General features: G+C 36.1%; 2 protein-coding genes across 2 annotated transcripts; one reads left to right on the top strand and one right to left on the bottom strand.

Moving 5' to 3' along the window:
- Positions 1-2,743: 2,743 nt before the first annotated feature.
- Positions 2,744-3,856, bottom strand: PQBP1 (poly-glutamine tract binding protein 1). Its single transcript, XM_066404356.1, has 4 exons — positions 3,725-3,856; positions 3,444-3,663; positions 3,115-3,390; positions 2,744-3,062 (listed from the first exon to the last, which is right to left on the bottom strand). Exons 1-4 carry the CDS (start codon positions 3,777-3,779, stop codon positions 2,792-2,794), a joined length of 822 nt encoding a protein of 273 aa, XP_066260453.1. The 5' UTR covers positions 3,780-3,856; the 3' UTR covers positions 2,744-2,791.
- A 320-nt stretch (positions 3,857-4,176) lies between these two features.
- LOC136418334 (titin homolog) lies at positions 4,177-13,220 on the top strand. Its single transcript, XM_066404364.1, has 6 exons — positions 4,177-4,356; positions 6,928-7,119; positions 7,171-7,314; positions 7,378-7,478; positions 7,714-12,273; positions 12,692-13,220. Exons 2-6 carry the CDS (start codon positions 6,943-6,945, stop codon positions 12,936-12,938), a joined length of 5,229 nt encoding a protein of 1,742 aa, XP_066260461.1. The 5' UTR covers positions 4,177-4,356; positions 6,928-6,942; the 3' UTR covers positions 12,939-13,220.
- The last annotated feature ends 711 nt before the right edge of the window (positions 13,221-13,931 follow it).

Below are 13,931 nucleotides of genomic sequence, written 5' to 3'. Positions count from 1 at the left end.
TCAGCGTATGTTGGAGTGTATTACTTGTGATGGAAAATATTGTGAAAAATGTTAATTAATAAAGTCATACAAGACTTTCTTAGCATCCTACGTATCCGTAGGTACTTTAAAGGTAAGAAAAGGGGCAAATTACAGAGCTTCACGTTGCTCTCACAAAGTATCATACAACGATGATGGAAACTCGTCCTCAATACTGATGGTCCGGTGTTTATTATAAAGTTGTAAGTTATAGGGTCGCAACACTGCCATTAAGCAATGTAATAATCAACTCGTCCTAGAATATTTTGTCAGGATTATAAAGTAATAAATCATTTAAACTTACCTCATCCAATTTGGAAATTGCCATCCCCTTAGGGTAATAAACGACTGATATTGATAAAGCACTAATGGGATATACAGCCATATTTTGGGGGGTTGACTCTTAGAACGTTTAAGGCAATTGAGTACTTATTAGTGGCCATAACAGAATTCTTCGCAACTTATTCCTTAACAAAGCTCATAAGACAGTTACTGAAGTTTTTAATAAGATTTTCGTTTTAGGGTCGATTTCAAGAGTTTTATGTATTCTTTAATGCTTCATTTAACTTATAACGTATCAAAAAAGATTGTTTGGTCGTGAGTGAAAGGACTGCAATTGATTTGATTGATCCTACTTGTTGGATCTATCCGTGGCGCAATAATCGTTGACTGGATACTCACGCTCGAACCACCCTGAAGTCGCAGTCTCAGGGACACTGGTTTCTGGTCAAAATTAATCAACAGTTTAACGATAATTAGGTTTATTAACTACACTATTAACTAACTTGCATAATATCGATATATACGAGTACAATTAAGACCAAGTTAACATCGGGCCACTACACGATGTTAGTGGTTCAATTAAGTCTTCGTGACCAAAAAATACGAGAAAAAATCGATTTAAACAAAATTACAAAATCGGGAAATAGGATAGACCAAAATTCGATCGATTCACGAGAGTAATGAGAAAAAAGCAGCATCCTGGCAGCTTCACTCAGTTCTTAAATACCAAAAACCGAGCAATCCAGGCATACTTCTCCTCGAAAACCACTGTCGGTTAGGTTGCTACCTATCGTGTTAAAGCGTAATATTTAGGTCAAAAGCTAGATTGGCCCTTTATTGGTTTATTGCAACCACACCGACTCTGCGAAACGTGCTTACACCCAACTTTGGCCAGTTCCGCTAAAGAGAAGTGGCGGAAATTCCAGTGTCCAAGAACCCCCTTATGGGGCAGAATGGTACTGCAATCTAGTCATATCGGGAATATTTCTAAACAGGTGGAGATGAACATGGGCGTAACATAGGGTTTAGACTTAAACTTGTAAGCTAAACAATCAACAATTAATCATTAATACATCGACCTAACATGGTCGAAGTCTTAACAAAGATGGCAAGTTTTCTTTGTAAATTGCTCTAAACCTCAAAATTTATTTTCTTAAATTATTGTAGACATTTTTTCTCAAAATGAAGGTAATCTTGTCACTTTTACAACGTTTTCACAGACGAGCGTAATTAATAATGAAGAGATTGTAGCAGAAACGAGTTACAGGTGCACCAAAAAACTCGAAATTCAGCCTTCTAGGTGACGAAAATAAAATTAGATGTACCTGATGAGTAAGTTTTACCGGTATTCCAATTATTCGAGAATATACAAAAATGACTTCCTGATACCAAGAGTGGTTGGTTGAGTATATAATTTCAACGAACTCAATTCCCATGAAAGTGGAATTTTATACAAATATTTTCTTGACACTTGGTGAATATGAATTTATGTGTATTTCGTTTATTTTCTAATTGTTTTCTAATAAATTCAAACCTTGATTCAGAATGCGTTTTAGGGATAATTCGCCAATGTATTTCGGTGTCAACATACTCCACACAATTTTTTAAATTAACTCCTTTTCACAAGCATTCTCTTGATAATTTGATAATTATCACACAATGTAATCTTTAGAAATCTTTTTATTCGGTTTTGCATTAAATTTACCTCTTTTTTACAGATGTTTTCAAGATAATTTGTAGTTAATAATAGCCAAAATTTAAATAATTAACAACATCACACATTGTACTGCCTCACATACAACTGTAAAATGTCACATGATATCCTGCACTTTTTCAATAGCTAAGTAAGGTATTTTTTCTTCAACACACCTTTACTGGAACTAAGCAGTATAGCATGCTGGGTACCTCGAAATGAATTTACCACTCGTCAAGGTGAGAAATTCGTAGACTTTGAGATCAAAAGTAAGTTGAAAATCAGTCATAGAAAAATAGCTCCTGCCTTCTGATCTTATTATATATAAGTACGCTTTTTTTGAAAAATGTTTTCAATTAATAATCTCTTTTTTCCCAATTAATCCCTTAAAGTGCAAACGCGACCTAGCACGACTTTCTAGTGAATTCTGCAAATCGTTGTGGAGATCTAAGTCTGTACTCAACGAGTTTACAATAGTTTCAATAAAAAGCATCTCGCAACATTTGTTAACATTCCGTCTTGTCGCTTCCATTAGGCCAAACTCCAGCCAAAAAAAGCAATAAAACAAATAGGAAATTACTAAAGGAAAGAAAGGAAAACAAAACAGTTTTTTCTTCTTTACACTAATACCATGAGGGTTTTATGTATTCTAACGAAAACACTAACAAGCATCGATAAAATTTTGAGGAAGTTTTGTGGAATTTTTTACTATACCAAGGACCACAATCTAAAAACCAATATCCATAATTCAATAATTTATTCACAGAAGATAATAACACAGAAAAAATGCCTAAAAGACTACTTTCTTCGTTCTTTATCTTCTTTTTCCCGATTCGCCGCCAGTACCGCGCCAGGCGCAGGATAGGGCCTTTGTTGAAACAGCACACCCGAAGCAGTATTATCAGCTCTCATCTTGTTAGTTTCCAACCCATCACTCCAAGTTCCCTGGGGGACATCAGAATAGGTAGAAGGATCCATGGGGTCCAGCTGCTCCTCTCGTTTCCTTTTATCTCTGTCTCTCCGATGCCGTTCTTCCCTATCTCTGTCTCTTTTGCCTCGCTTGTCATCCCTGCACAAAGATCTTTACATTTAAGTGTATATTAGCTAACATTTCTGCCCACCTATCTCTGTCTCGATCTCTTTCACGACGCTCTGAATACTTGGATCTATGCCCTCGATCATCCTCATCAGAATCCCTGTCATGCCCCCTGTCACCATCTTTTTCAGCTCTATCCCTTTTAGACAATTCTTCCCTTTCTTTCAATCTTTTATCTCTTTGCTCATTTATATATTTCTCTCGAAGTTTTGCTGCACTCTTTGTCAGGACTGCTCTAGGATGCTTTGGTGGTAACCAAGACACAATGTCATTTTCCATATTCCAATAATAATATCTTCCTCTGAAGGCAATTCATAAATCAATAATATTAATTATATTAAGTAAAATACTTACAATCCTTTATCAAAAACTTCTGTCCAGTTATTGAGCAATGGGTATTTGGCGAGTAGTTTTTGCATATTTCTCACATATCTGGGATCTGGAGTGAGCACACCTAGCCAATGAGATTTGCACCAAACTGTGCACTCATGGAATATATTACTTTTATTTGGACATGTTGACAAGCCCTTATAATCATTTTTCTTGGTTGGTTCTGAGGACTGCTTGTTCTTGGCTAAAACGAGGATATTGAGTAAGGAATGGGATTGCTATTAGGAGGAATTTAACGAATTTACAAGCTATTAGCCCTCGTTTGGCTAGTTTTGCTGCTAGAGCTGGTGGCAAAGGCATGGTTGTCTTGCCCCTCAAAAAGGGGATGTCGGAGTAGTATTGTAGTTTTTGATTATTAAAATGCACAAAAAGAGGATTTTAAAACTAATGTGGAAACTACTTGGGTTTACTAAGAATAAAAATTGTAATCACTTTACATTATAATATATTATCAAGAACCTCACTTAATTCATGTAGAAGAGCAACAAAAACAAATCGCATTTTATGACTACTGTCATCTCTCATAAGTCAATGGAATTAGTCTCACCCTACAGTATTTAGTGTTAATCGAGTATAGTTCTGTCATTCTTTAACCTTACTGAATAGAAAAGGTACAACACACATCGTTACTGGTATTAAGGGGGCGCTGGCAAAAACCGTTACAACAATTTTAAAAGGATTTCGAAGTTGGCGTTGCTTTTGGGTGTCATGGCTCCAGTGTCAGTGTCGAGAGTTATTGGAGTTTTGAGAAATGTGTTGAATATTTTAACGTAAATTATATTTTAGTTGAGATTTGAATGTTTTATATATTAGTACACTAGGCGACCTGTCCCTGCATCCTACGTCCATTTAACAAACGAACGTCACAAATTTTACGGTAAGTATCTTCTGGTTTCCTAACTTCAATACATATGTACCTGTTGAGTTCAATGTAAATTGAAATTTACTAGAATGGAGCACAAAACACCGCACTAGGACAAACTAGGCGATAATATTAACCCTTAAGTACGAATGCATTAAATCAGTAACTCATACATTAACATTCTTTTGAGAAGCCCTTTATATACCCAAGTTTATTTGACATTGAATGATTGAATAGTCTGGGTTTTTTAAAAAGAATATTAACCTCTGAAAACTCTTCCTACCTGATTTAAGGGTGCCAGGTATGAAGTTATCAGCATATAAAGCTGTATGTGCAAACTGGCATTTGATAAATTCAGTTGCAATTATGTCTTGAAATCTAATGTTGACATTGTGATAATCATATCAAATTTTCAAAAAGTTAATATGCCAGCCTCACAAAATAGTTAAAATTAGATCATATTGCACTTCAATACACTTATAATGTGTTGGTTGATGTGATTTTTTCTCTGAAAGTTGTTGCAAATTCAAATTTGACACATGACTTCGGAGTTAAACATTTGTAAGGTGTATAGCAAAATCTGGTTTTTATACCACAGATCCCAAGTTCTACAATCATATGAATTACAGTTGAGCAGACATGAACCTTAAAAGAAAAATTTTAAATGTGTCATAAAACAATGAGACAACTTATCTATTCTTCCATAAAGTTCATACCATAAGATAAGGACCATACAAAGAGATTTAATATACTTGATCAACAGAATATTTCTGCTATTATTAGTGTTAGGAAAAAATTTTAATGATCAAAATTTATATTTTTCTTTAAAGTCAGATTGCATAGATAAGCATAGTAAACCTGTCAAAATGAAACAAATTTTGTTTTCTAAGTAGACCATCCTGTATTTTTACAGAAATGAAAAGATCACTTTCTAGTTTTAGAACAGGAATTATTTATATACAGGTTGCCTGTATGACTCCACCATTGGAATCTCAATTATCTTAAGTAAAACTATATTGGTTGCATTAGGGAAAAGCTGTGCACTGTAAAGCTTTTAAAAAAATGTTTTCAAATTGATAATGTTGCTAAAAGTTTTCTCAACATTCATGAGAAACCATTTTTTTTTGTTTATAAATCAAAAGTGACATGTTATAAAAGTATTTAACTAAAATATTTTTAAGGATCTTTCAAATTACTTTCTTACAGTGTGATCAGTTTCTAGCTACTGCGTCAAATCTTCAGAATATCAAATACAAGTTTTCCTTGTAGCTATTATATTGAAGCTGAATGTTTCACCTTTATCAGACTAAGAATGTTCTAATAGATATGTGATTTATGGGGGGGGGGGGGGCTATAAAATCATTTGTTATGCGCTAAAATAAGTGAGATTTCAGAATTATTTGCCTAGTCATCACCAATGCTTTCAAAACCACACCAGAAGTGACCTACAACACAAGCTATAGCTTCTTATAGGAAGATTGAAGCTTGCAAAAAGTAGAAACAAACATTAGGCAAAATCCACCCAACGTTGTACCAATCATGCTGTCGGAGGGAATAGGCCCACATATGTTAAATAACTAATGCTGTCATATGGAGTGAACTTTTTAAATAATGAAGAATTTAGGATGGAACAATCAGATTTCGTATACTGGCGGATCAGAAACGATTGATACACAGTCAGCAAAAGTAGGAATATAAAAGGCTGGCTTTAGGAGAGGTGAATTCGTTTCTTTGGGAGACTTTCACAAAAATTCACCTAAGGGTTCCAAGCCAAAGGTTTTGATATACTACTTCAAGTGGCTACATGAGGGGAAGTGCATCCGACAAAAAACGAAATAGGTATCTCTTCCAGACTCCTCGACTCGGACAATCGACGTCCCTATGAGCTGTCTGCTGAAGCAAGATGAATCCAAAGCTCATACAGAAATACGAGACTCTGTCCAAAAGCTACCAACAGATTATAGTCAGCAGCATGTAGATAAACCAAGGATGTCTTGTTTGCCTGACCTGAACACATTAAGACATCTTGGCCACTAAGGAAGAACTGAAATACATCAGGGACTTAGTGTAGCACTCACTGGAAATGGAAGACGGCCAACTTTGCATACAATGCCGTACAAGAGAGGAATCCTCATACCACTTCCTTGGAATTCCAATAGGGGAAATGTCTTCAAAGCCGTTCTGCTGAGGTAGAAAGGGTCTATATGAAGTAAACGGAAGTAGATTGGGGAGCAAAAAGACCTCTAAGAGGCTATTCTCAGGGTTGGTCCCCCCTCTCCCTCTGCTATACTACTAGTTTTTATTTTCCCTTTATATTTTATTATAATAGACAATTCAAATGATCACCTTACTTTTAAAAGAAATAAATTTAATAAAGAAAATTTCCCATGATAATTCCTATTTGTCGACGTTTTTGTATTCCTGTGTGAGCCTCAAATGTAAGTTAGACAAACCTATAAAAATTATTCAATCTAGTGAATAAAACATGTAATGAACATACATAGAAGGTATTCCATGTAGCAAGTTATGTCAAATTTTTAGACACCAATGTATCGCTAAGGATTTATTATTAAACAACTATTTTAGTCAGTTAACCGAACTATGGACAAACTGGGATATTTATGCGTCGTTTTAAATGGCAAAACTAGTCCTCCCTATGAATTCAAAGTAGGATTGCACACCATAGGCACTGCTACAGATTGCAATGTCCGTTTCAAGTGCAGAGATAAATCAGTGGCAGATGTCCATGCCTTAATTAAAGTCGACCCACTCGGAGTGGTATGTTATTAAATGTATGTTAAACCATTACTTTAATGTCTGTATCTCCAGGCAATAATAGTAAACAAAAATAACAGAGCACCTCTTAGACTAAATGGAAGAAGCCTGTTTAAGCAGTCAGTGCTGTCCCATGGCGATAAAATTGAGATTGGGGACAAAATGTTTCAATACTTCAACGAGTACCTCAAATCACTGGTCAGTAAGAATTTTTATATCTTCTTTTTTAAAGCATTTGTAACATTTTCTTTCTATTGCAAGCCTAAGAATAGCAGTATATACACCGAGGCCCTTAAAAACTCTAATACTCGGAAATCTGCAGGACCTTCTACAAGGACTCTATCAGTTAGAACGCCGCCTAGGTAAGGATATGATGAAGTACTATTATTTGTTTTTGTTACTATTCTCTTCTTTTTCATCTCTCAATAATTATATTGCCTTCGATAATTTTTCATTTCACTTTAATTTTCAAAAATGTTTCAATCATATTAGAAGTTGAATATATATAATACATAGTTGGTAATTGTAATTTGTAAATTATTCATTTTGACAGTTGCAACGGCTCTAATTGTTTATTCGTGATGTCATTGATTTCAGATCAACGGGAATACCTATACATTCCCGAACTCAATACACCAGAAGTTTTGTCACAAAATCAGCCTCAAAACTTTTGCCTGTAAGGAAAAGTGTCACTGGCACAAAAATCAGAAGGTGTTCCACTTCATTACTCAGCCAAAAAGCATGTAAAACGAGTCCTAAATTAAACCCACGAGTTACAGAAGACTTTCCTGAAATTGAAAGTACATGTGCTGATTCAGGCAATAAAAATCAGTCACCCTCCGTCAAAATTCAACCTTCATTGAATAAAGAAAATGTCTCATATCCAAACACTCTTGGGGAAGTTTCTGAAAATCAATCTGAGGATTTTATACACCTCTCATTGTCATCTGCCAGTGATCAAGAAATCAGTGCAAACGTATCTCCGCCAATGAAATCATCAAACATTTTTAATGAGACGACTCAAAATCACACTGTTACTCCTTGTCTTGAAAATCGTCTAAAAACAGTCTCCTTAAGAAGATCTTCAAGATGGAGCTGCCTTCAGAATTCAGTATTTGGTGAATCGACAAAAGAAGTCATACAAGTAAGTGATAAAGAAGATGGGCCTTTACCTGCTGGAAATTTGGTGGCATCTATTGACGTCCTCTCGGTTTCCACGCAATCTTTTTCACCCTACAAAAAAGCGAACAAGAGCAACGAAACCATGAGTAGCTTCATTGATGTCGCTGAATGTACTGCCAAGTCTTTACCTTCAGAAAAAAATAAGTCATTACCTGAAATGTTCAACAATACTATATGTACCTCCACTCCATTTCCCAATGTAAAAGCTTCTTTTAATGTTAATAGAGGATTGGTTTCTTCCGATAAAAATTCGATGTCGAAGCTATTTAACCCGCCAAAAAGACGTTCTTCGCTTAGACTTAGCATTTCCAAAATAAGAAAATATGATTGTGCTCCATGCAGATATTCAATAAAAGGTAGAAGTTTAAGCTTAACGAAGGATTTAGATAAAGACTCTTCGTTTATCAATAAAAAATCGATTTTATCTGGAATCGAAAATACTCCTGATAAAGCACTAAAAGAGGAAAGTGGTGATACCCCAAAGTCTCATGTAAAACTCAAAAGGCCGTCATATAACCCTCAGTTAGAAGACATTACTCCGGTTACTCCCGAACAAGACCATGTCACAGATTTAAACGAAGAAATGTTTAAAACGCCAGTGAATTCTCCGGGACTGTTTGAAAACATCAAAAAGAGTGCTGTTAGATCGAGGAAGCGTCTAAGAGAGAGCTATGGAAGTGTCTTGAAGGAGAATTGCAAGAGACGTAGGGTGGAAATTCTAAAGGAGAAAGGTTCACCATCAAACCGCATTAGTAATTATATAGGGCTTAAAAAACTCATGAAAACCCCTCCAAAATCGCCAAGGAATGATCTTCGAAATGTACCAAATTTAAGGAACCTTATGTCTTCAAAACAGCAGCGCAGTCCTAAAAATGATCTAAAAAATATCCCAAATTTGGGGAAATTTTTATCTCCAAAACAACAACGCAGCCCTACAAATGATCTGGAAAATGTACCAAATTTGAGGAAATTTATGTCCCCGAAACAACAGCGAACCCCTAAAAATGATCTGGAAAATGTGCCAAATTTGCGGAAATTTATGTCCCCGAAACAACAACGCAGCCCTAAAAATGATTTAAAAAACGTCCCAAATTTGGGTAAATTTGTGTCTCCGAAGCAACAGCGTAGCCCTAAAAATGATCTAAAAAATGTGCCAAATTTGAGGAAATTTATGTCCCCAAAACAACAGCACACTCCTAAAAACGACCTAGATCAAAACGCAAGTGCTGTAGCCGACTTCTATAACTTATCAGGAGTTGGGGTACTGCATAACAGCAGTGATATTGAAAATTCCGAAGATTTGTTCACACAATTAACCGGCAAAGGACCTATAAGATCCTATCACAAGAGAGGGAAGAGCTTGGGTAGTGATTCACCCAGTAAAAGAGTGCAGCAATGGGTAGATGAACAACAGACACATTTCAACGAAATAGAATCAACAAAAAGGGGAGATTTCGTAGAAAATAGACGGAAAACTGTGGGGGATCCAGCAGTGTCTAAAGCGGAAGTCAAAACTTGGAAAGGGGAATATATTTTTCAGGCCGCGTCTGAAAATACTCGTTCCAGGCGAGGAAGTTTGTCAGTCAATGATAATAAAGAGTTTTCCAGCAATGATCGAAGGAAGACTGTGGGTGCAGCTGCTAAATCTAACCCTAATGTCAGAGCTTGGAAGTGGGAACATATGTTTGAGAAAGTTCAATTCACCTCTGGGAAACGCGGTAGTTTACCTCATACTAATCACTCATTAGAAATAAATGAAAATCGAAGGAAAACTTTGGGTTGTAAAAACAACGCAATTTCCGACCTCCGAGTATGGAATCAAATTCAATCTGCAGATGAAGCAGAAGAAACTTCGAATTTTGAAATGTCTCATGAATCTGACTTTAACCCTTCAAATGAGTTAATAAATAAATCTTTAGAATTGTGCAAAACGAAGTCTAGATTGGCGCGGAGTGTTTCTCCAAAGAAAATTGACGATTTTATGGAGAGCAGGAGAAAAACTCTCGCTGATCAAGCTACATCAAAAGCCCACGTAGAAACCTGGAAAGGGGAAAACATTTTCCAGAAAGCCACCGAAAATTTACATTTCAGGCATGGAAGTTTGCCAATAGACATCAAAGGCCTTCAATCTTCAAGCGATAATCGGAGGAAGACCATGGGATATAAAGCTAGTGCGCCTGCAAACATCCGGAAATGGAAAGGAGTTCATCTTTTTGAGCAGGCGTCCAAGAAATTTGCCCTCACAACTAAGCGAGGAAGTTTGCCATTTGAAGATCAAATTGAAAAGAGGGCACTTCGCCGCAGGAAGACATTCGGGGATATATCGAGAATTGCTCCAAACATTGAAGATTGGACAGTGCAGAGAGTCGGTAATGTCACTCCCACTTTATCTCTTAACCATAAAGCTTCATTCCACAATTCTGAACAAGTCATTGACTCTGAAAAATCCCCTACAGCGTCTAGAAATAATGTAACAGATAAAGTTGCAACTCCATCATCAAAACAATTGTGGTTTAATGTAATTCATAAAACCACTAGAACCAAGCGAGTTCTGCCCAAGGATGATGATGTTGAAATGGTCACGGCGAAACGAACCAGAAGACAACTGAAAAGGAACAATACCGAAGAAACCGTTTCTATTCAATCGGATTCAAATGTTGATGAAAAACAAACTCAAAAAAAGACTAGGGGACCTAAGTTTGAACAAACAGATGTGGCAGAGCAACCAGAAGGGAAATCTCAGAGAGTGACAAGAAGTCGTAAAGAAGAGGCGCAGAACGTCATCGAATATATGGAAAATGTTGATGAAGAACCTGACACGGAGAGAACCAATCGTAGAGCAGAACAGGAAAAAGATGCTACTGAAGAGTTTGGAAATTCTGAGCAAACATCTACAGTTGAAACTGAAGACGCAAAAGTCAAAAAGCCTGTTCGGAGAGGTCGTAAACAAGAGGCACAGATTGTTAAAGATGTGGAAAATGCAGCTGAAAAACATGGAACGAAGAGGGCTACTCGTAGAGGTCGTAGAGCAGAGCAGGACAAAAATACTGCTGAAAATATCGGAAATTCTGAGCAAACATTTGCAGTTGAAAATGAAAACGCAAAAGCCAGAAAGCCTGTTCGGAGGGGTCGTAAACAAGAGACACAAAGTCTTATTGAAGATGTTGAAAATGTAACTGAAGAATCTGAGACAAAGAGGGTAACTCGTAGAGCAGGGCAGGAAAAATATGCTACTCAAGAGGTTGAAAACTCTGAACAAACACTTGCTGTCGAAACTGAAGATGCAAAAGTCAAACTGCCTATTCAAAGTGGCCGTAAACAAGAGGCGCAGAGCGTCATTGAAGATGTGGAAAATTCATCTGAAGAACCTAAAACGAAGAGGGTGACTCGTAGAAGTCATAAAGCAAAACAGGAAAAAGATGCTACTGAAGAGGTTGGAAACTCTGAACAAACAACTGCCGCAGTTGAAGTTGATGATACAAAAACCAAGAAACCTATTCGAACGGGTCGTAAACAAGAAAAGGAAGATACAAATACATTTGAAGCTCAAGAAATCAAAACTAAGAGATCCACTCGTAGTGGACGTAAACAGAAGGTACAAACCGTTTCTGAAGACCCTAAAAATACAGGTGTAACGCAAATTGAAGCCAAAATTAAGAAACCAACTCGAAAAGGTCGCAAACCAGAAAAGGAAGAAGCAGTTAATGTTGCGGAAACTAAGCCCCTAGAAATGATTACAGGCGAAATAGATAGACCTGCATCGAATCAGGTTGTCTCAACTACTGTTTCAGAAGTGATTGCTAAGAGGACGAGGCTACTCAGGAATATCAAGTCAAAGGAGACTGAGGAAGAAGAAGATTCAAACAGTGTAAATGAACTAGAAAGCCCGATTGATGTGGAGCCAAACCGTAGACCTATCCGGCTAGCAGCTCAAAAAGCGGTGGAAGTTATGAAGACATTCAGCCCAAGACCTAAGTGAGTAACATCTGTCCGTAATTTCTTATTTTCCCCATTTATTATTGTTCTTATGTAAATAAACTGCTCAAGGAAAAGTATAAACTGCCCAACGATATAGCAAAATTTACTACAGCTATGTATATGTTTTCTAGAAAAAGTTAGCTAGAAACGAGTACCATTTCAATGAGTGTATCTTTTAAACTAAATATTTTGGAATTTTCTCGAACTAAGAGACAAGTAATCACAAATTAAGAAGTTAATTCAAACACCATAGTTGTCAATGTTGCCAATAATTGTTGCGACAGTTAATCAGCAGCGCATATTTACGCTGTAACACTTACGCCGTATATATACGCACATAAAGATCTACCAAGAAAATTGCCACTTTATTTGTTAGAATTAGAAAATAAAATTAATTTCTTCTCATTTTATTTAGACGGACACAGAAAGAAAACCCAACTAAAGGTTCTTCCTCAGCTGTGTCGTTCAATAAAGAAGTTCTAGAGTACAGAGTTGAACACATGAAATCTCCAACCATACAAGTAGAAATACGTACGTTGAAAGAAGATGCAGGCTCTTCGGCAAAGCCCATTGAGTCCAAGAAGAAAAATGCCGTGGAACCTGAAGAAAATTCGCTAGCTAAAAATAAGCCAGTGCGTAAGGGAAAGGGGCGCAAAAAATGACTTAAAAATTGGATTTAGTGGTTTATTTGCCATTTTCTACGTACGAGTAGAGTGTATATCTTTTATTTTTTTCCCAGGTTTCAGAAACCTTACATTAGTTTTTTATGAATGTAGAAATCTAAATACACATTTCTTTGATGAGATTTGTTGTTTGTTTATAGCATCAACGATTTCTCTTTACTTCGAGCTTGATGCGACATTAAGACGTTTTTTAATTTTTATGGCTTTCACCATTGTGTCAAAGTTAAGTTAGGAATTAAAGAGTGACTCATTAATCCAGAGAATTACGAGGATACGCCTGCAAATTATTTTGGATCCAAATGGGTGTTAATCAAATACTTTTTATAAATGATGTTTCCTTGAATATATTTATTATTAAAAAGAAGTTAGTTTCAGCAATGATTTACAGCAAAACATTTTAGCTTTAAGGAATCTAAATTAGAAAAGTTTTAATAAAAAGTGTATTGGTTTTGGTTGCTAAAACCAAATATCGTGAAGCTTCCTTGACTAATGTGGCATTTTGTATTAAAAAGAAACGAATTTGTTTTAATAGAGAAAACTTTGGCTATAAGAGAACTATTGAACTTTAACTATAAGTCAAGTTTTCCATAATCATTAAACCTTTTACTTCATTCATCCGTACCAAAATGTATAAGTTCGTTCATTTTTATACTTGAGTTACAATCTAAATGTTTTTCACATGCAAAAGCTCGTAATAGGTTGCTTAAAATGTGACCTAGTTGGATATTTCTAATTTTGTTAATCGCTTTCACAGTGATTGCGAAATAAATTTTAAAACGGGAGCCCCTGGCCTCCACCATTTTATCAAAAAAGGACATATTTTGGCGCCATCTACATACCACAATGATAAACGAGCCTTTCTCCGTATAAAGAAATTTGTATGTTCTTTGTGAGGCCATCTAGGTATGAATAGAGCACAATATGGTAGAGAACGTGCCTGTAATTAGGGACTAATATTTCGCATGGATTATA

Source organism: Euwallacea similis, chromosome 34 (assembly GCF_039881205.1).
Source record: "Euwallacea similis isolate ESF13 chromosome 34, ESF131.1, whole genome shotgun sequence".
Lineage (NCBI taxonomy): Eukaryota > Metazoa > Arthropoda > Insecta > Coleoptera > Curculionidae > Euwallacea > Euwallacea similis.
The sequence above is the reverse complement of the archived record's forward strand: the minus strand, read 5'-3'. Positions and strand labels throughout refer to the sequence as shown.